The sequence below is a fragment of the Salvia hispanica genome, chromosome 3 (genome assembly GCF_029641045.1).
Source record: "Salvia hispanica isolate PSC_SH4W2 chromosome 3, Shi_PSC_v1, whole genome shotgun sequence".
NCBI lineage: Eukaryota > Viridiplantae > Streptophyta > Magnoliopsida > Lamiales > Lamiaceae > Salvia > Salvia hispanica.
Genome location: NC_142694.1, coordinates 30,075,472 through 30,099,141, shown reverse-complemented (window position 1 = coordinate 30,099,141; position 23,670 = coordinate 30,075,472). Strand labels below are relative to the sequence as shown.

Sequence of the window (23,670 nt, the reverse complement as noted above, 5' to 3'; positions counted from 1 at the left end):
CGCTTAACTTAACTCATTTTTAACACAATTTCTTAAATCTCGTGCCGAAAAGAAATGTCTCTGCTACAGAGGGATGGAGGGAGTATTACTCTTAAAAAAGAAAGAAATATACTTAGACTAAAGAATGAAGAAGGATTTGTGATTGTCCGCTCCAAACCCGCGGAACGATCTGAGGGCGTCGAGAAAGGCACCACAAGTGTAGAATCCACAGTCGGAGCCGCATTGGCCATCCCACTAAAGAAAGCATCTGTCACAACCTCCTAAACTTTGACTTCATTGGTGGTGCACGGTCCAAGCTAGCAGCCTGACCCACAGTAAGTTGCATCGGTTCCACAGAAGCCATATTGGCTGCGGCACTAGTTGGCTGCACAACCACGGTTCTGGGCAGAAGCTCAGTTTGAGGCGGCAAGGGCGTGGTGGGCGAAAATAATGAACACATGCTTCATTTTTGTTTAAAGAAATATGGTGGGTTGATGTGGATGAACAAGAGAATGGTTGATTGATATTTATAATGTTTCATCAGAATTTAAATTCGATTTTGTAGAAAATCAAGTAGTAATTGATTAAGAATAATAATTTTTATTTTTGAAATAATTAAAAATGTAATCAAAATGCTTAATTGAGAGTCAAAATTAGCTTAACAGATACCGTTTTTTTTTTTCACGGTGCTGTCCATTTTAGACTCACTCCGGGCAGAGTTCAAATGTGTGATATGCAATAATTCAAACGTAACGTCTAAGACCAAATCGTAAAATATTTATATATTTAGGACCACACTTGGACCTTACTCTTTTAGGAAACGAAGGGAGTAATATTTTTATGTTGTTTATAACAACATGATTATTAACTTTTGTATCCTATATGATTGGAGATATCATATTAGTAAAATAGTAGTAAATGCAAAAACCTGCAATCTTGACCTATTTCTCATCCATCAAAAATAAGATCTAATCATCCTAATTTGGTCTCTAGTTCGGCACTAGGAAGTGGATTTGTGAATAATGAGACATTGTGTATACATATTCAAATTCCTAGATATCTATTCAAATTAGGGCTGACAAATCGTGCGGTCGCTATCGGGTCAATCTAATATCGACCCAATCTTATCGGGTCCCAACCCAACCCAAATCATCGTGTTCTTATCGGGTTCAACCCAAACAGATTCGTGTCGGATTCCTGCGGATTCGTGTCATCCAAACAAATATCGGCCGTGTCGAATTTGTGTGGATTTCGTGTCATCCAAAAAATATTGGTCATCTTTTAATGATAGTAAGTTACTAAGCAATATACACGTTATACGATAATGACCGACATATGATATTAAATAATTAAAATTTTTAATTACACGATAAAATAAGGTATTACAAAATTAAAATAATTAATTTAAATAATAATTAAATCCAAATAATAAAATTAAAGTATATTAAAATTAAATCTAACAAATAAAGTTAAAATAATTAAAATAATTATTTTTTAATAAAATTTAAGCATGCAGTAATATTTTTTTATCATAAAAAATAATTAATAATAGTATTAATCATATTTTTACTAACAAAATTAAAATTATAATATTTTTTAAGTAATAAAAATAATTAAAATTAAATTTTAATACATTATTTTAATTAATAAAAATAATCAGAATAAAAATAAATTTCTTAACGGACAACCCAACCCGACCCGCATCCGACCCAACCCAAAATTTTTGGGTTCTTATTGGGTCGACCCTATAAGGACCCAAATCTTAAACGTGCGTGTTCGTGTTAGGTTAAATTCGTGCAGATTCGTGTCGGATTATCGTGTCGAATCAAAAATTGCCAGCCCTAATTTAAATAATTACAAAGAAGGAAATATTAAAGAGATATATTTAAACTAAAGGTGAATTGTTAATAATATTTATTAGTATTATTATTATGGTGCAAAAGTTGAAACTTGTAGATTATAATTAAAGCTAAAAAATCAACAAATATTACTAGAAATAAAAGAGCCAATACATTTATACAAAACGACAGCGTCTTCTGTGTTTTGCAAAACTCATTGCCCCGCATAATCTCTGTTTTCTTCCTTCCAAATTTCCTGCCTGAAGTCGCAAACACACAGTGTCAGTCGCCGTTTCCCTCAACAATATCGTTCCTGCTCTACACCGTATTTCGACGCGGCTCGCCACTACCGGTATGTTTCTTCTAACTATGTTACTTCATTTTTCTCTTGATCATCGTGAAGATTTTAGTTGCTATTTTTGTCCTATTTGAATTCTTGACCTAAATAGAAGAGCACTAGTTTAAAATTGGAGAAAAATAATGAAATTCGAAACTTTATAAGTGCAATCTCCTTTTAATGCAGTATAAATTTATTGTCGTGGCACAGATTGTGTAATACCCTGAGAAATCGATTTTTAAGTAAAAATGCACGTTCATACTATTCGGTTATTTTCAAGTCAGACGTCTTCAACAAACATGGACTAGATATGTGCCATATTATTGTTAAACTTGCTCTATGTTGGGCTTATTCGGTGAAAGGGGCTGCTCTTCATGAACTCAAGCCAGAGTTCTACACTCATGGATTGTGGTCCGATGAAATAACTTATCCAACATCTACCCAAGTGTATGACGACGAACATTTTAATGAAAGAGTTGTTAAGCAAGTATGTCTATCAGTTTATATCTAAATTAGTAAGAATTTTTTTTTTATAGAAATTTTTTTCTAACAAATTTTAAATGTTTTCAGTTGTTTACACACCATTGTTTACACACCACGAGGAAATTATCTTATGAATGTTTCCAAACTTGAAAGCTCCAAAAGATCCTTAAGCCGCATATGTACATTTTAGGAAGGAATACATGAAGCACGGTGTCATAAATCGTTTCGATGGGCCCATGTATTTATAGTACACCCTAGCTTTAAGGGAGGCAATACATAAATGTAAGTCTGTAAACTTTTTTGGATTCATATTTTTCTTTATATGTGCATTTATACCAATTAAAATTCTATTATGTTTAAGAGATAAGGTTGGAGTACCGATGAAGATATCTCAAATGGCGTCATGGATAAGTCGTTCAATGAAGGGATGCACGTTGTTTGGTAAAAAAAATTGGTCTACAAGTTGATGTGGAGATACATGTTGGCAATGAAAAGATACTGAATGCGAATGTAACACCCTTCGCTCGGTTAGTTTTAACCGAATAAGTGTGTCACATTCTGGTTCGATCTATCAACAAAAACCTACTTATTTCACTGGCAAAACTTTTTTTTTTCCAAACATTCAACGCACCACACTATTATATAGATAGTTAAACCTGTCTAAGGTACTACTATACATAACAAAAGTAACATTAGCCTGTTTTGATATATATATACAACCCCACCACCAAAAATAAGGTTATAATTTTATATTTGCAACCTAACTATTTATAATTGAAAAAAATAATGCTTTAAAATTTCTTAAAGCACGGATTTTTATTAACATAATAATAGATATGTAAATTAGCCTGTTTTGATATATATATATATATACAACCCCACCACCAAAAAGAAGGTTATAATTTATATTATGTTAATAAAAATTGGAGAAAAATAATGAAATTCGGAACTTTAGTTTTTATTAACATAATAATAGATATATGAATTAGAAACTTCAATTTCACTACAAAATATATTTAAATTTCTAAAACATGCTTTAAAATTTCTTAATGTTTATGTCTTATTTTGCATAAATCTCAAATATTAGTATTTGATCATGTTTATGTTTGAGTTTAAGTATATATCTCAAATTTATCATAATTAAATATTTTACATTTTATAAATATAACTAATTTTCACCATTATTTATTGGATTAATTTTATCGGTAGCAACCTGATTAGCCCGCTGGGCTAGCCCGAAACCCGAGCTTTTAGGGTTAGGGTTGAACTTTTATAACCCGAAAAAATCACAGCCCGATTGACCCGTATCCCGAATAGGGTTGGCCCGAAACCCGATGGGCTGGCCCGATTGACATCCCTATCTAGCGGTGTGTAGTGGTATTTATAGTACCTTTGGATCTTACGGATCCAATCTGGGGTATTCTCTCCGTCGAAACGTGGTGGTTCAAGGCGTGGTAGGGCTTGGGGCTTGATACCCAGCGGTGCCTGCGTGACCAACGGTGGAAACGACCAACACCATTGAGGCGCCGCGACTGGCTGCTGGTCGGCGGCCGAGTATGCCACGGCAGATGTGGAGGTGAGTGCTCGTCAAGGCTGTCCGGAACCTCCTCGGTCAGTGTATGCTGTCCAAACTTGGCTAGAAATTCGCCGTGAGCAGCGACTAGACGATGTAAGTCCATGAGCATCTCACTGATTAGTTGTGATTCCATAGTTTTTCGAGAATCTTGAGAAAGTGGGGCGTTAGATGATTGGAGTATGGCTTCAGATTATGAGGATTTTGGCGTGAGATTTTTTGAGAGAATTTGGAAGTTTAGTGATGGAGAAAGAGTAAATCAATGGAAGCACCAGTTGATGGACCCTTGATATATCGAACTAGAGCACCAACGATTTGTAGTGACACGAAGAACAAGATAAACCCCAGTTGAGGTGCTAGGGGGCGATTTCCGCCAGAACCGGGGAATGAGAATAAGTTTATACTTTATTTCTCAATGAATTAAAATATTATAGAACTCTATTATTTATAAAATTCTAAACCCTAAAACATATCTTGCTATACAAGCAAAATAAATAAATAAAAAAGCTTACAAAAGATATGCAAAATCTAATCAAATACTATTAAAAGATACGTTGGAGATTGAGAGAGATTTGGGCACGATCTTGAGCATGATTTAGATGCTCGAGGGCCCTATCAGAAACCTACATGGGGAAAGTTGTACTTTGTTTCTGAGATAATAGAATGTAGGTTTTAAATTGGTGTCAGCCGATCGATGAAGATAGCATCGTGACTTCATCACAGTCAGTGCTTCGATATCAAAGTGAGTCTTGTTTTCGTCAATCAAGGAGAATAATAGAGCAATAGAGAAATGAGTAAAGGTTGTAATGTATGATGTTTGTATTTTTGTTGTTATAGTGTTTCTTTGTATGTTAAAGTTGCGTATTGTTATTAAATGATATACGAACGATTTGGATTGCAAATGTGAAATTACGAGAAGTATTTTACATATTTGTACATATTATTCATGGATTTTTGAAGCAAGAATTTCAACATTCATTCTTTTGCACACCAACTATTTGAACAATATTCCCAAATGAAATTTAATTATCTCGCTTCATCATGGTCATGCATCTTTTCTTCCAAAATTTTAACAAATTGTTAGAGCATCCACAATAGCGGACTTAAACCGTTAGCCGATCACTAGTCTGCTATTGCGCGGACACCGATCGACTAGCCGATCACTAGTCCGCTATTGCACGGACACCGATCGACTAGCCGAATTTTTTATTTGTATTTTTTTTATTTATACTCTATATTTACAACTCATTGCACTTCATTTTTTTAATATTTGATAAACATCAACAATTAAAATGAATTAATCGTATTTGTCAATTTATTTGCTTGGCTAGGGCGTCGGCGAATCTTAGTGCTAGCCCATTACTGGGCTGTGGGAAGTCCTAATGACGTGGCAAGGGTGGCAAGCTGTGGGAAGTCCTAGTGACATGGTAGATGGTGTTTTTGGTTAGTCCTAGTGCTAGGCTATTGGCTAGTCCGTGCTATTGTGGATGATCTTATATCAATTCAGTAAAAAGTGACTTAGTTACGTTTAATTGTTAGTTTTTGACGAATCCATCAAAAAATGACAAAAATCGAATCAAATTGATAAACGAAGATACCAAATATAACATTCTATACTATATTTATAAAACGGTCATATGCTTACGACTAATTTTGTACTTTAGTCAATAAAACAATAAGGAGTGTTTGGTTTATATGTTTGCATTTCTTAAGAAAATGTTTTGAGCATGAAATTGTAAATTTTAATCTTAAAGTTATACTAACAGCATCTCTTGTTTGGTTTTACATTTTTCATTTCTTGTTTTTTAATATTTGCTGTTTGGTATCCATGATGCTACAAAGTGAGATAGGGAAATGACATTTTTACCCACTTATTTTTTGTATTTATAATAATATCCTCCAATGACCTAATACATTCTAATTAGAACATTTCACCCTATTTTCTCACAAAAGCCGACCCACCTTGTAAATTAAGCAGTTGACCTCTTCATCACAACAACGCACCACGTTTTATCAGAAGGAGGTAAGCTCGATACAGATTTTTACTCGCAAATACTCAATAATGTTGTCGTATTAATGTTTGATTTGTTCGTACTTCTTTTTCCCGAACGGCTTGTTGTATTTGGTTTCTAAAACCATAAACTTAGGTTAAAGTTTGATATTTCTCACGAACTTTAAAATTGATATTGAATACCATAAACTTTGCACCTTGTTTGGTATTTTTCACGGCATGTCTATCACCATATTTGACTAACTTACTAGGCTTTTTTTTTTATCACAATTAAATCAATATGGTTTTCTACATGCTCTTTTTTATCCTATTTGTTATGAATTTAAAAAGTGGTTTAAAATATTAAAATGTATCGCAACTGCCCACGTAAAATAAGATTTTAATGAAAATATCTTATTTAGGTCAGTTTAAAAAATACCGACTAAATGACAAAGTTTGTGATATTTTAGATCAATTTTAAAGCTCGTGAAAAATATCAAATTTTGGCAAAAATTATGTGATTTTTGGGACTAATTTCCCAACAATAGAAATTGAAATACAATTGATAAAAAGAAGCTCTCAATCTCTTTAACACATACACGCTTCGCGATTCACACACGCAGCCCTTTCTCCAGCGACCACCGCGCCTCCGGCAGCTCATTTCCGGCGCCGTCTTTCCCGTTTTCCGGTGACATTAGGCTAGTTTCGCCTTCTCTTGTGTAAAGCCTTCAATCTTCCGATTCCAAATTTGAGCTTCAAGGCCACTGAAAATCGAGTAAATCTCAATGACTACTGATCACAATCAAGCCCCATCAGGTTCTCATCCCCTTTTCACTTTTCTGCAAATCAAATTTTCTTCCGAATTCGACCTTTTTTTAATTATTACTGTAAATTATCTAGATTGAAAGGAAGTCTATGTCGCAATATTGGGATTGAACCCACGGGTTATTTACTTGTCTATAACTCCATGGATGCAGTATACCTCCTCCATTAAACCTAGCATAGCAAGTTAAGTTATGTCCCACTATCGTCTAACGATTGAGCTGCATATTTTAAATGGACAAATTTTAGGAATGAGTTATTAGCAGACTTTGCCTTTTTCCTGGCCTCTTGGGGAAAACGAAATTAGAGAGTTCAATAGCAGATTAGCCATGTCAAAATGAGTAAAATTGAAGCTATCTAGCAGAGTGAGGATCTTTAGATAGACATGTATGTGGTAGATGTCAATCAGCTAGTTGAAAAGGGATATTAATGAGATTGCATAAGCAAATGAGGGATATACATATAAGATATTATCGACTGCTTTTCTCAAAACCAAACCTCTTAAAATTTATCTGTTATATCAATGTCATTGTTCTGATTTTAACATGTAATTAAGACCCCCCTACACCTTCCTACTCCTACTGTTAAAAACATAAATCTTTGTTTCAAAATTAGGCAGCTAGGCACTAGGAAAAGCTTAACCACTTCCCCTTTGGCCTTATGTGGTCCATGCTTCATAATTCTAGGAAAAGCCAGATCTCCATTATGAAACTATCTAGGATGAAAAGAATTGAACATTGATTAGGATTTAATGCACTGGTTGTTTACTTGTCTATAATCTCGTGAGTTGCTTTGTTGCAAATGTTATCTTTCACCATATACTTCTGGCCTTTGAAATGATTGTTCCGAATGTTCTAATTTATTTATTTTAATACATTTCTGCTGTTTTAGTGTTGAGAAAAAAATCTGAACTAGTTTGTTTGTGACTGGGAAATACGTTTGTCTTATTTATGATTGACAGAATATTTAAGCTTCCTGAAAATCTTGATGGTGTGATGACATTAGTTTGCCAAATTATTAGGCATGGATTAATTTCAACTTTGGCCCATATGGTTTTGATATCATGAACATGTTTCCATCCATATCTGCATTCTGCCTTCTCACGGCCACGTCTTTGATCGACTAATTCATCAATGACAATGCCTGAGTTGTTGGCAATTGGCTCCAACTTCCCTTTATAAGGTTTCTCCATCATCTTGTGACAATTTCCATTATGTGTGCAAAGATGTTGTCTCCCAAGCAACATGTTGAATTTTGTTACTGATTATCAGATGGATACTCGCCTTCTTGAGCGAGTTTGACATTTTTACTTGTGAGAAATTACAACCTATATAAGTGATTTTCTTATTGGGGAGAATAATTTAAGTCTAAAATACAATTCTTATTTTTTTCTAACTTCGTGCATCAATTCCATTGATGCACTATACCTCCTCCATTGAACCTACCGTAGCAAGTTAAGCATGTCCCACTATCGTGTAACAATTGATTTGCATATTTAATATTTTCAACCAAAAATATAGTAGTAATGAGTTATTAGCAAGACTTTACCTTTTTCGCAGCCTCGGGCAAAAAATATTAGAGAGTTCAATAGCGGACTAGCCATGTCAAAATGAGTAAATTTAAGCTATCTAGCTGAGTAAGGATCTTTAGATAGACGTGTATGTGGTATATGGCAGTCAGCTAGTTGAAAAAGGATATTAATGAGATTGTACAAGCAAAGGAGGGATAAACGTGTAGGATATGTATCGACTCTTTTTCTCAAAACCAAACCTCTCATTTATATCTGTGTTATTGTTCTGATATTTACTCGTAATGAGGACCCCCTACACCTTCCTATTGATAAAACATAAATCTTTGTTTCAAAAATTGTGCGGCTAGGCTTCCCCGAAGTCATAATGATGAACCCGCCATGATGGTTTTATAGTCATAAGTCACTATTTTAAAAATATATTCTGGTAGTTCTTGCCTTTCCAATTTTATGTTTACGCTTAATAGTGTTTTCATTGTAAACAAAAAATATTTCTGCATCCCTTCCTACTTTTTATGCACGATACCAAAGTTATTCTGTTCAACTTTTGAATGCCAAGCGCTGACATATTTCCCACTGTGATTTAGACAGCCTATAGTGTAAAAGTAAGTTACTTTTTGTTTATGACATGTGATCCTTTTAGATCTGCTTCATCAAGATAATTTCCTCAAGGAGCAAAACAGTAGAAGGATTCTTATAAATGCTTCTTGATTTATGCTCTCAAGTCTCAACTTGAATAGCCAATATTATTTTGCAAAAAGTCATAATCTAAAGATGCTCATCGCTGATATATAAATCATGTAGCCTTCATATCTCGGCTTCTTTACGTTTTTCTTTTGGGTTTGTGAGCATCAGGTGCTTAGTGAATCCTGAGTTTATTGGCGCATACTAATCGCGTCAGTCCTCGTGCAGATGATGAAGTCAAAAAAAGATGTTGGGATCAAAGAGAAGCCTTGCCTGGAGAACCAATTTGTGCTGTATGCGGCCGCTATGGTGAGTACATTTGTGATGAGACCGATGATGATATTTGCAGTCTCGAGTGTAAGCAGTCTCTTCTCAGTCGGTTATCAAAATCAAAGGCTTCACGTGAGCAACCATCCCCGGAAAAACTTCTAGCAATGGATGAATGCTACTATGTTCGAGATGGAAATAATGAATCTGAGCCTCGATGTCTAAGCAATAGGCAGACTGAGTTGCTCAGGAGAAAGCTTGAAATATCCGTACAGGGAGATAATACCCCAGACCTTGTTCTGTCATTTGCTTCGTGTAATCTTCCTCATAAGCTCCTTCTAAATCTAGAAGCAGCAGGATATGAAATGCTGACTCCTGTCCAAATGCAGGCAATTCCATCTGCACTATTAGGCCAGAGTTTGCTCGTCTCAGCTGAGACTGGCTCTGGGAAAACTTGTTCCTTCCTCGTCCCAGTTATCTCTCATTGTACAAAGGTAAATAACAACCCACAAAGGCCATTAGCAATGGTCCTCACACCAACGAGAGAGCTCTGTATACAGGTGGAGGAACAGGCAAAGTTACTTGGTCAAGGTTTACCTTTCAAAACTGCCCTGATCGTCGGTGGTGATGCCATGGCGGGACAAGTTCATCGAATCCAGCAGGGTGTTTCTATGATTGTCGGGACCCCAGGGAGGCTTGTTGATCTTCTCACCAAGCATGAATTTGAATTGGATTCTATATCAATTCTAGTGATCGATGAAGTGGATTGCATGATCGAGAGGGGATTCCGTGAGCAAGTCTTGCAGATTTTCTTGGCTTTGTCCAGGCCCCAAGTGTTGATGTACTCTGCGACAATCTCAAAAGAAGTTGAGAGGGTGGCTGGTTCGATGGTGAAAGATCTTGCTGTTATATCAGTTGGCAAGCCCAGCAAACCTAGCAAGGCTGTCAAGCAGCTGGTGATATGGGTAGAGTCAAACAAGAAGAAGCAAAAGCTTTTCGATATACTCACAAGCAAACAGCATTTCAAGCCGCCGGTCGTGGTGTTTGTGGGTTCCAGGCTCGGGGCTGATCTCCTCTCTGAAGCCATAACAATAAAAACTGGGGTGAAAGCTGTATCAATACATGGAGAGAAAAAAATGAAGGAGAGGAGAGATATATTGAGGTCATTCTTGGTTGGCGAGCTCAGTGTGATTGTGGCCACAGGAGTATTGGGGCGGGGGATCGACCTGCTGTCTGTGCGGCTGGTGATCGTGTTTGACATGCCGAATTCCATGAAAGAATACGTGCACCAGATCGGGAGGGCGTCGAGGATGGGAGAGGATGGTGCAGCTATGGTGTTTGTGAATGAGGAGAACAAGAAACTGTTTCCTGAGTTGGTGGAGCTCTTAACACTGAGTGGCGCTTCGATTCCTCGCGAGCTAGCCATTGCGAATTCACGATGCTCAGTCTCAACCAGCAAGTCTCACAAGAAAAGAAAGTATGCTCACTCAAGGTAGCTTTTTCCTTTCTGCACAAGACATGAATCACTCCTTTTTTCTTCGATGAGAATTGAGCGATACATTTTTTGATAGGTTTATGTTTGAGGATTGTATATGTCATGTTTATAGGAGATGACAGGAATCATGGTTTTATTAATTGCATCTTTTTGCTTTAGTGTATGCAAATGATGTTTAATTGACTACGATGTTTCGAAGTGACCCAATACATTGTTTAATTTTATTTGATTAACTATTTAATCAAGATCAATATATAAATTAATTACTAATACACGCAATGTTGAATGAGTTGAATGAGATTACCGAAGAGCGTATGCACAATACTTAATTAGTCAAACTTTATTGATTTTGGATTTTTATCAGATAGATCTGAAAAGAATCTAATAATTTTAGGTTGAGTTAGGTTCGGATACCCATAAGAAATAGTAGTATTATTCTTTTTAAAAAATTATACTTTTTTTATTTAAATCGTAATAATTGTGTTAAATCATATTTTAATTTGTGTAATATCGGTTTTAATCGTTTAGTCATTATCATGTTGTGTCAACTCAAATTATACTCTTTTTTATACTTTTTTATTATGTAATATCGGTTATAATCATTTTAATTCGAGTCATTATCATGTTGTGTCAACTCAAATTGTATCATATCATTAGCGGCGGGGTTGAAAATTTTTGATACGACACGATCTGACACTAACACGCAAAAAGTTAATGAGTTTGGATCCTTATTGAGTTGATCGAGTATGAATCCGACAATTTCAAGTTGGATTCGGGTTAAGCCCCATTAGATTGGATCGATATCGGATTAGTCCAATAATACCCAACCCACACAATTTAAGACCAAGCTAATGCATGATTTTAACAATAAAAAGGACGTGTTTTACAACCCTTTATAGTTGGAAGACGAATTTGGCTAGTAGTATTTTCTAATTTTAAAAAGTTCAAACTTTGGATATAAAATCCTGCATCAAAACCAAAACACAAACAAATTCATCTTGGCACAAAGAATGTGAGATGGAGGGGAAAAGTGTGCATTCCACCAAATAAGGATGAAAGCTCATGAGAGAAAAACAAGGAACTTTTGGAAAATAAGGATACAAAGTTACAAATGGTCATGAAAGGCCTTGCATCTACAACAAAACATAAACATATCCCTAAATTTCATCACTGTAAAATTCATCTCCTGCTCTACACTTTTGGGATGTTGGCCACCGCAGTTGCTTGAGAGCTCCAGCACAACTATGCTATACAAGTAAGCAAATCAGGTGCAAATAAATGTTAAGCATATCGATCATGGAGCAGCACTGGCTTCCAGTTTCGGGTCATTGTCTGCACGGGCGTCATTATTTGAACCGGAAGGTGGATGTTCAGCAATTTGTGTCTGGGTATCTTTCATATTCTCCTGGACAGCCTAACACAGACATCAAGTTTAACATGGGGTAACATACTAGTTTTTATTTTAAATCATGTTAACAGAACTTTCTGCTTTCTCTTACCTGTAAGAGCTCGGTCATTCTGCCAGTTCCATAGTTGAAGAACGGTTTTGTTACAGAAGCACTCTGCACTGACTCAGTTGAGAAAGGCTGAGTGTCTTGCTTCGACACTACGCCTGCATCTTCTGCTGGTGATTTAGTTGCTTCCTTACCACTATCAGTTTGAGTATCCGAAGATTCTGAAGAGCCCGAAATGTCATTCTCAGTTGATTCAGTTGGATTTTCCTTCTCTCCTAGTCTGACCTCAGAAGTGCCTCCTTCATTGAATGGATTGGTGTCATTCTGCTCAGCCCCTTGGGAGATTTGATGACTCGTGTGGGGTTGTTGTGCACCTAGAAATAACTGGCTAACAGGTATAGATTTATCCGGAGGTAACATGGATAAGGGTTCGGCCATATGGACATCTTTATCTCCGAATGACAACACATGAGAGGTCTTGGATGCATCTGAAGGCATTTGGTTTGAAGTTGGCAATCCATTTTGAAAACTAGTGGGTTGAAGCACAACAGGAACAACAGTGCCTCTCACACTCACTGTTGGGACAGACGGAGCTGCTAGTGGCGTTCCGCTCTTGCGTTTTGAAGGCCCCGGTGCTCCAGCTTGGATAGCAAGTTTCTGGCGACGGGACCAGCCACGGTTTTCAGAAGGGAGCTGGACGTCATTTCTCCTGATCATTTGAAGATGAGGAGCAACATCGTTTTCAGCTGTAACCGGAACATAATTTCCTGGTTTAAAAACAACACCCCTCAACTTTGTAGTGGAGTTTCCAATTTGAACAGTAAGCAAATAACCAGCATCAAATGTGGCCTCAACAACACCACTTACTGCCTGGCCTACCATGCTATTGACACCATCAGCTCGGTCAGCTCGCTGGGGATGATATTCTTTTGCTCCTTCATAACCAGGTGGTGCATGAGCAGCTTGTGCACGCTTTAGGCTCGGATCTTTGCGAGGACGACCACGTCTACGCTTTAACGGAAGTATAGAAAGGCCACTTGAGCTCTCGCCTTGATTGTAATGATTCATCCTAAAAAATATAATGAAGTTTCACCTGCTAGCCAACTCTCTTATGTTCCTTCACTCCTGCCAGACACAACAAAATACTTATTAAAGGAGTACCTACCTAGGTTAAATTTTCTTATACTACAAGATTTGTATGCACAGAAGGTTGGTGGTAAAGTTAACACAAAGAAACCGGGTTGACTCAACTATTCTTGAACAGCAGAATAAGTAACAAAACACAAAAGCAAGAGGTTACCTTTAAGCGAAAATTTCAGGAACCGATGATTAATTAATTCTAATTCCAGAATTTTAAATATTTTCAGCCAAAATACGTTACGAAAAAACTTAAGGTTACAAAATTTAAAGCAGGTAACCTTAATGAGCCAGTAATTTGTGAAATTAACAAGGTAAATTCTTCCAATTAACTTTATATTGCTAGTTTGTATAATTATATATTTTAAATTGAAGGTCAAAATGCTAAAAAATGCTCTACCCTTTCAAGTTTTTTGAACAAAAACAACAGGGCAATAAATAATTTACAACCAAATTTCAGCACCTAAATTCTTCCAAATGAGTCCTTCAAAATTCAAAGTATACGGCCAGTGGGCCATTTTGTCCCTTAATTTAAAACTTACTTATTTGAAAGGATAGCATAAGCATTAGGCATTGTATTACTAACCTAATCAAGCATTGTGTTTCCATCTTGAAGAAGCAAAATTAAACATCTAATAAAGGCCCTATCATTCAAAGGTGATAACAAATCACCAAACCTGTAACTGATAAAATATAGGTACTAGCATATATTTATTTACATACATATATAGAAAGAGTAAATAAGCAAAATGACAGAAAAGTACACACTGAACTTGCCAATGTACCATGTCGAATAGAAAGTTCAAATTTGAACATCAGACTGGAGGGTTAAATTTAGATCAAATTGAATTATTAATTTGGATGGTGGCTCTGAGCTTTATGAGGTGGAAACAGGCAGTGGAGGGATGATAACGAACGAGTTGTAGCAGCCGGCGGAGGTTCGGTGGAAATTGTAAAGCTATCTGAGGTTAACCTAGCAGCTAGAGGCGGAGGCGGAGGTTTGGATGGGTGGGGGAGAAGAGGAGTTTAAAATCAGATTTAGATTTAGGGTTTTTTTCAAAACAAAAATTGGCTAAGCAATTTCGGGCTAGCATTTCCAAATCTAGCTCAGGCCAAGCCATGGCGAAGAAAAACAACCAAACACAGAAAATTTAGCAAAAACAGTAAACGAAGCACAGTATGAGCAATCAACAGATTCCGGAAAAGAAGAGTTTAACTATAAAACACTCGGTTCTCCCATTACTAGTAGTATAAGCAGAAACAAATAGGTCAATTCAAAATCGGACTAACCTCAGAAATACACTCTCAACTCGAATTCGAGTTCACCGAAGCCGCATAAATTATCGCTGGATTTGGTTGTATAAACCGGCGGGAAGAAGCTAGGGTTTTTGCAGAGGAATAATGGAATCTAAATCTGAAGCAGACGCGCCTTGTTTTTTGTTGAAATTTAAATAACGCAGTTTACAAAAATAAACACGTATTAAAATAAAATTTTAAGCTTAATAAACCAATTTTTTGGAATTTGATATATTAATCACGAAAACTAAATAAATTGTACGCATTTCCAATTCTACAACACCAGATCCGGACCCGTGTGTGTGCTCTAAATCAATTAAGCAAATCCTAGAAATTCCACAAAACTATTGAAGAATTAGGTTAGGCTTGATAATTTTCAATGCTACAAAGACACGCACGAAATTAATAAAGCTTCAGGTAAAATTTTATTGATTTGTGTCTTTATGGAGTCCACCGCTTAAGAACCTGATAATTTCGAGTTAGAGTTTGGTTCTTCAGTTGGGATAAGTTATTAAACAATACAGAGTATTATTATTTTAATTATATTTATTCTTTAAAAAATTATACACTTAGTTTTATTAGTTAGAATGCACTACAAAATGGCCCATGATCTATGAGTTTATTCTCGTCAATAGTCCATGGACTTTAAAAATATTTTCAGTAGTCCATGAACTAGGGGTTTATTTCAAAATCGGTCATTTTGCAATGTTTTCTCCCGAAAATATCCTTTTGGGCTACTGGACAATTTCGTCTGTTCACATTTCTAACTTTTTCAATCTGATATTATTGCAATGATATACTAAATCTGATATTATTTCAAAATTATCTTTTTCTTCCCTTTACCATTCTTCATTTTGTTTCAATTTTTAAAATATCAGATTTATTTTTATAAAATTATATTTTAAATTTAGGTTTTTAAATACCAATAAATTATTTTTAATTAAAATTATTAATTTATTTATTGTTTGCGTCACACTAAACAAATAAAATACAATCAAAACTACATAAATATTAAGGCTCTCCATGGACAAAAATGTGTATGAAGGGTTTAGATATTTTGCCTCTTGGGGGGTAAATTCTTTATATTATGTGATGTGGTTTTGATGGTTTTATATAGTTAGTTGATGAAATTGTTGATTACGCAATTAATCATATTTTATATAGATAATTGGTTGTAGTTTTGATTTTCGATTTTATATGACTGTTGACATAGCACTCCTCGTTCATATAAATAAATGTCTAACTTTGATTTGAATAAATTTTATGTAATTTTGAAAAAATGAAGAGAAAAATTAGTAAAATATAAATTTTATTTTTAATAATTTTTTTGGAGAATAAGGTACTAGTTGAAATATAAAGTCAATCTACTAAAAATAAGTAAAAGAAGATATTTATAGGTGGATATTCTTAAATGACAATATTAGATATTTAATGGTGAACGAATACAGTGTAATTTTCATTCCGAGATTTTCTAGTTATATTAGTCAAGAGTGTTTTCTTTGTTTCTTTATTTTCTAAATGTCTCTCGACTTCCGATTGAGGTTGCTTAGGATTATGGAAATTTCACTCAAACTAAATTTAAATTTTAATTAAAATAATTTATTGATATTAAAAAATCTAAAGTTTAAATTTAATTTATAAAATTAAATCTGATATTTAGAAAATGAAACAAAATGAAGGATGGCAAAGGGAAGAAGAAGATAATTTTGAAATAATATCAGATTTAGTGTACATTGAAATAATATTAAATTGAAAAAGTTAAAAATGTGAAAAGATGAAATTGCCCAGCAGCTCAAAAGGGCATTTCCGGGAGAAAACAGTGCAATATGACCGATTTTGAAATAAACCCTTAGTTAAGGGACTACCGGAAATATTTTTAAAGTCCATGGACTATTGACGAGATAAACTCATAGTTCAGGGATCATTTTTGTAATTCACTCTATTAGTTAAGTTTGTGCAAATAGAGTTTTAATATATAATTTTAATATAAAGTTTTAATGGTATAATCGCGTCGTGTCAACCCAAATTATATTGTGTCATTAAACGATCATGAGCAAGTCGTATTCGGATTTGAAGGTAGGCCGGGTCATGTTAAAATCCACAACTAAGACCAATCCTACACTATTTGATCTTAAAATATCAATAAAATGGTAAAATAGTCAATCTATTATAACAACATTGCTTCGTGAGAATTACAAATAGTGTATAATAAATATCAACATAGTGTATTATAAATATGAACAGTGACATGAGAATTTCAACACAATTATCCGAAAATATCAACACAGTTTTTGTTGATATTATACATGTATTATATTGAAATTTTTTGGTGCATTTATTGATGTAAAATTTGTTTATCAACATATACGAAAATTGAATTAAAAAATATAAAATTTCATCATCCCATCATCGTCGGAACATATGCAATTTGATATGTTTTTCATGAAAAATAATTTAAATCAAGAATATTATATAGATTTAAAAGTTTTAAGATAATTATGAGAATATAGAAAGTGATTAGTTTTAACTACCATATATAAGAATTTACATTAATACCCTTTATGTTTATGTAATGATTTTTTTAATTTAAAATATAATCCACTTGATATTATTTTACTCATTAGATCTCTTAATCTAATGGATAAATTTAGTCTTAATTTGAGATTTCAAATTAGTTAGATATTGATCACAACCCGTCGTAGTAGGTCAGATTCATATTTGGGTTGAAAATTTTCTTAACAGACCAGATTCAGGTTAGACCTTATTATATTGCGTCGTTATTAGTTTAACCCGATAAAGACTCAATTTGCAAGATTTGCAAGTCATACGAAGAATGAGATGAAAATGCCACGTTTGTCAAACTATTTTTGCCATATTCTCCATCCAAATTATCCAGTTTTTCCCAATGTTGTCATAACATGGAGTTAAAAATCGAATGGTTAAGCAATACGAGTAGATCTATAGATGGAATGAGGCTTTTGGGATAAGGGGAACCAAGATAATGTTGTGATGTATAGTAGTTCAATACTTAAATGGTTATCTAATGAGGTAGTAAAAAAGATGTGGGCTAATAAGGATGCTTGGTTGGATGGATGGACGAGCCTAAAGAGATATGTGGATGTTGGTAATTATGAAACTACAAAAATGATTAAGTGGTTGGCACGAGACAGACAGATTTATATATACATGTGGATCTATATCCACTTACTAACACGAAGTTGCACTTTATCGAATCACCAAAACCATTTCTAGGAAACTCAAAATCACGAGAAAATTTGTATTTACACTTTGTCTCTGAATTAACTGATTTGTGTACAAAGAATGAATGAAAAAACTGAACTAATTTGGTCAATGAAAAAGCAGTTGGAAAATCTTCAACTCGATCAAGAAATAGTTGTAACTGAATTTGTTGGGGTAATGTTTCCCTAATGTTTTTTGCACGAAAAGTTTCAAGTTTATGTATATCATACAAAAAGTTTCAGTAATATTTCAAGTTAATACATTCCTTGTTGTTTATTGTTTTAACTTTTTGAATGATAATGTATTAACTTGGAACACTAATAGACATTTTTGTATAATTTATGTAAACTTAAAATCTTTTGTACTAAATCATTAATGATGCATCTTTTGCTCTAGAATGCCTAGATATATTAAATTGTTTTATCTTTAGTATATATCCGACTTCTTTTAGGATATTTCATGACCATCATGCAATTTCAATATTATAATTTTCATACCTTGAATCATGCAGATTTGAGTATTCCCAACAGTACATATCATTTGCTTTCATTGCAATTTCATGCGAGCACATCTGGAAGCTGCAGCTAGAATCCATGATCTATGTGTCTTCAACATTCCTTTCCACCAGAATTATGCTACTTCTGCATACTCAGTTACACTTACATATGCAAAACTATGTTTAGCCTCCTCACTTTTTTTCTCTTTCTAAGCATAACAATTCTTTTCCAAGTGTCCAGGATTCTTGCATAAGTGGCATTTTCTGATTTCGTTCAGATATGATAATCGATTTAATTTGACACCCAAACGATGAATCACCTTGGAACACGACGAAAGCCTTGTAACTGTGGAGGAATGACGCCACAATGGGTATGAAGGAACCGTTCATAAGTAGTGAGATGGAAAGATTGATGCCACAAACGAGTGTGAAAGTTCATTCGTTAAGTTGGATAAAAGTCTCAATGAATTGAAAATTCAAGAGAGATAAAACTCATTATAATAATAATCTTCAAAGGTGTGTCTTTGTAGCCCAACAATGAGGCCTTTATACAGGCAAAGAAAAGGAAAAAATAAAAACATAAAGAAAAGTAACTAGAAAAGAAACCTTAATATGTAGAAGGAAGGAATATCAAAGCCAATTAATCCTTCACGTCCAAACTCTCCTCAGATAAATTTTTGAACCCAAGATTCAACTTTTGTAGTCCATTTTCTAATATAATATACTCCACTTCATTATGAGTGATATTGTATCTCTCCCATATAGCATGACATCTTTTAGGTGATCTAGAGACCATTGTAGTGCATTGAGGAGTATAATATCCTTTTCACATTGATTTTCTCAAGATTGCCAACTATCCTGCAGAATGCCAATTCCCTCATTATTAATCTTGTAGGACTAGAGACTTTGCTTTTGCTAGAGATCTTATCATGTAAAGATTCTCAATCATCAACTAAATTCCCACTGCGGTTGTTTCTTTTGATACCTTGCGCTAACAAAAGGATGATAGCGATATGCGTTTTCTTCATTTGTTCATGTGTCATTTTCCTCCACATCCCTTATCTCGGTGTCTGTCTGCAAAACGGCAGCCAATTCTTGTTAGACCAACATAGCCTTCATCTTGATCTGCCAAAGGCCCAAGTCATTCTTTTTCAAAGAATGTTTCTGCCTCAAATATTGCGGTAACCATCTCTGGCCTCCTTCTCACAAACTCACAAAGATATACACGATTCGATCAAGATGATTAAATCCAAAGACAATCATAGGAATCACTGTATTCAATCACCAAAACAAAATGTAGAGATACATCTCTAAAGATCTTATCTAGATAAACTCTAAAGCACAAGAAGAATTCTATCTACGCTTGATCTTTATTAACTGATCTGTTTACAAAGAATGAATAGAAAATTAAAGTGATTTGATCAATGAAAGATCAAATATACAGATCAGGAAACACAATATGAATATCCTCTGCAACAACTCCAACAACTTGATCAAGAAGTAGTTACTGAAATAACTAACTCATTTGTTTGCTATCAAATCTTCAACATCAATGCTATTCTTCACACTCACCCTTTACAAAAACAAATTGATATTCAACTTAATATGTTCACTTACAATACATTGACTAATGGATATTGTTTGCAAGCAAAATCGGACAATGCCGAACACATTTTCCCATTACTAGTGAATTCCAAAACCATGACAAATATCAATTTATAGTACTACTCTCCGTCTCATTATGTGTAATACATTTCTTTTGGATACATGTTTTTAGATAGTGTGCTTATTTGTTAAATGAAGAGAATAAAGTAGGAATGAAAAAAAAGTAGATAGAAAAAGTAGGAGAGAAGATAAAGTAAGAGAGATAGAGTGTTGTTTATAATGGGACGGCCCAAAAGAGAAACACGACACACTTATAAGGGGACGGATCGAGGGAGTAATTAATTGGGATATACTAATAATTTTCTTAAAAAGTTTAGAGCATCAAACAAAGAAGGATATAAAGTTAAAAGCTGGAGTGAGCGACAATTTTTACTGCTAAGCAATAAGCGGTAATTTCTAACTCTAGCAACTTTATATAATTTCCTCATTCTTCTCTGAGAAACTTTCTCTTATATCATTTTCTCTATTCTTCTCCCAGACACCATTGCTTATACTCCCACCGTCCCATAAAAATATAGCATGAGAATTAAGACAAAATTGATAAAGTAAAAGAGAGGAGGAAAATAATATGGTAAAGTAAGAGAGATGATGAGAATTATAGATAAAATAGTGTCAGGGATAGTGAGACCTACATTATTAAATTGATATAACTTTTCAAAAATGGAATGCGTCGTGGACCTTTGGGCACCCGCTATGCGTCAGGGTTTATCGTGGATCTTTTGGCACCTGCTATGCGTCGGGTCCATCGTGAACCTTTTGACACATGGCACGGGTTACGGGACACAGTGCACTAAGCACGGGTCACAAGACATGGTGCACGGAGCGTGGCTCGCGGCTCGCGGTGAGACAGCGTGCGCGTGTGGGCTCTACCGCCCATCTTAGTCCACGATAATTATTATACGTAATAATTCATTTTATTAAATACTTCATGCTTAATAAGGTTCTCTCCACCAATGTGGGATCCTTGGTTTGATCTCAGAGCTCCTTTGTAGCACACAATTGTGACAAACTTTAATTCATAATTTCTCACTCATCGGGAACCAGTTTAGAGAAACTGTGCAAAACTAAAATTAACGAAAAAATAAAAAAATGAAAAGAAAAAAGATAAAATGTACATAAATTGTACATATGCATACTATTTTTAGATTTAATTAAATTGAATTAAAAATTAGTTTTATTATTTATTGTATTATAAGTAGCAAATAAAAAGAAGTGATATAAAAATTTTATGACTTCTAGCAAGATTCGAATTAATTATATTAGTAATAAATATTTTTTTTTTCAAATAAATTTTTTTCAAATTGTTACAAAACGATTAATATGAAATTTGTTTTAAATTAATTAATATTTATAAATCGATTTTCAATATAAAATATTTAAAAAAATTCGATTATGTACGTATTGTACAGTTATCACTATCCGAAATGAAAATGGTACATAAAATAAGATACTCCTACAAAAATTGTGATAATCCGTATAGTGTCGTAGCTGTTTTGTTGGCCAAATGTTTTCATCGACAAATCCGGAGGAACATGTATGTATAGGGAGTAATGAATTTCCTAATTTCATAGAGTGCATGTGCATAACTTATCTTAAAAAGTGTAATTATTCGCAGCTTGATATGCTAGGTTGCATGTGCTACATATATCTATGTAAGTTTCATCTAATTCTTGGATGCAATAAAATACTTATTATATTTTCATCAAATTCTTGGATCCTTTCTGTCTGCATTATTCCTATTCACATCTCTGCCACTGCTCTTTATAAAATGCGTATACGTTTTCAAATATATAAGTTAGATATTTCTGATCCCTTTCATTTCGATGATTGATTAATGATATAATAAAAATTCTTCAGATTTATTTTGGTGAAATATTAATTATACTATTCACAATTTCAAATTATTTTACTTTTAAAATTTAAAATATCAAACAATTACTATATTTTAAAAAATTCATTGTTTATTCAAAAATTATAAATTACAAACCCCAAAAATTAAATTTTTTTTACAAACCCTATAAATTAAAAATTACAATTCCTAAAAATTCAAAAATTACAAAATTGAAAAACCGTTGAACAATTTTTTAGAAAATTCATAGGAATAATGTGGAGTAGAAGGAATGAAAATGTTGTGGAGTTTAAATAGGTAAAATCATAAAAAAAATCGATTTGCAGAGAATCAAAATAGTGGGCGGTTGTAACTAAATCGACGGTTAACAGCCGGTTCAGAATCTAAACTGGCGTCCGGCAGTTTAACCAGAACCATGATCTCGGTTCCCGCGATCTGGTTATTAATATAATATACTCCCTCCGTGCCGAGGTAGTTGAGTTATATTCCTTTTGAGTTGTCCTAAGATAGCTGAGTCGTTTCCTCTTTTGGCAAAAACTTTATACTCTCTCAAACTTTACTCTCTCTTCAATTCTTTTACATTATTCTTTCTCTACTTTACTCTCTCCACTCAATCTTTCACACATCATTTTTTAAATCTTTTGCCTAAAAAACATGTCTCAACTACCTTGGAACGAAATGAGTATATTTTTTTTAATCTAAACTAACTAACAATCGTGTTTAATTATATATATTTGATATAATATTATGGGGCGCATTATGGTCAATAAGTGAAATTCTGTTAAAAATCAAAACAAATTTCAGCCCTTGGATGGTTGTGATAAGCTACATTATTAGCCCAAGATGCTACATTATACTAAAACAGTACATTATTAGATATGTTACATTATTTGATTAATAATCTACATTACTAGATGACACGTGTCATTAATCTAACAGTTACATTACAAGATCAAATTACTGTGATTTGCTTTAATTTTTTACAGAATTTCACTTATTGATCTGATCACGTCCCATAATATTATTTCATCACATATACTTTTTTTGAATTGATTTGAACTCTATCTATTTTAATATAAAATATTAAAAAAAAATTATCCATACTAATTAATACTTTATGTATTTTCTAATAAAAAATTAATTAAATTTAATCATTCACTAAATTTAAATATTTAAATATATTACTCCATGGTCATCTTCCATTGCTTATAGCATCATAATCCAAAATTAAGACCAAATCTACACTCTTAGATTTTAAAATGAGTGGTTGAGATTGAACCTTACGAATTTCAATAAACAGTAGACAAAATATCAACAAAAGAGTAATATCGTCATTATGTTATCATATGATAATTTTCGTGAGTGTTTTTTTATATTAACATTGTGTATTACAAATATCAACAATATGACATAAGAATATCAACACTAGTACAAGAAAATATCAACACATGTTTATTGAGATTTTTACATGGTTTTATTGAAATTTTATATGCATTATATTGAAATTTTTTGATGTATTTGTTGATAAAAATCTGGT

The 23,670-nt window shown here is 33.8% G+C and overlaps 2 protein-coding genes across 2 annotated transcripts; one reads left to right on the top strand and one right to left on the bottom strand.

Annotated features, from left to right (window-relative positions):
• The first annotated feature begins 6,787 nt into the window (after nucleotides 1-6,787).
• Nucleotides 6,788-11,182, top strand: LOC125217042 (P-loop containing nucleoside triphosphate hydrolases superfamily protein). The gene is made up of 2 exons (XM_048118866.2): nucleotides 6,788-7,016; nucleotides 9,463-11,182. Exons 1-2 carry the CDS (start codon nucleotides 6,986-6,988, stop codon nucleotides 10,995-10,997), a joined length of 1,566 nt encoding a protein of 521 aa, XP_047974823.1. The 5' UTR covers nucleotides 6,788-6,985; the 3' UTR covers nucleotides 10,998-11,182.
• An 877-nt stretch (nucleotides 11,183-12,059) lies between these two features.
• Nucleotides 12,060-15,039, bottom strand: LOC125208955 (uncharacterized). Its single transcript, XM_048108499.2, has 3 exons — nucleotides 14,878-15,039; nucleotides 12,496-13,575; nucleotides 12,060-12,410 (listed from the first exon to the last, which is right to left on the bottom strand). The coding sequence occupies exons 2-3, from the start codon at nucleotides 13,516-13,518 to the stop codon at nucleotides 12,291-12,293; spliced, it is 1,143 nt and encodes a 380-aa protein (XP_047964456.1). The 5' UTR covers nucleotides 13,519-13,575; nucleotides 14,878-15,039; the 3' UTR covers nucleotides 12,060-12,290.
• Nucleotides 15,040-23,670: the final 8,631 nt, after the last annotated feature.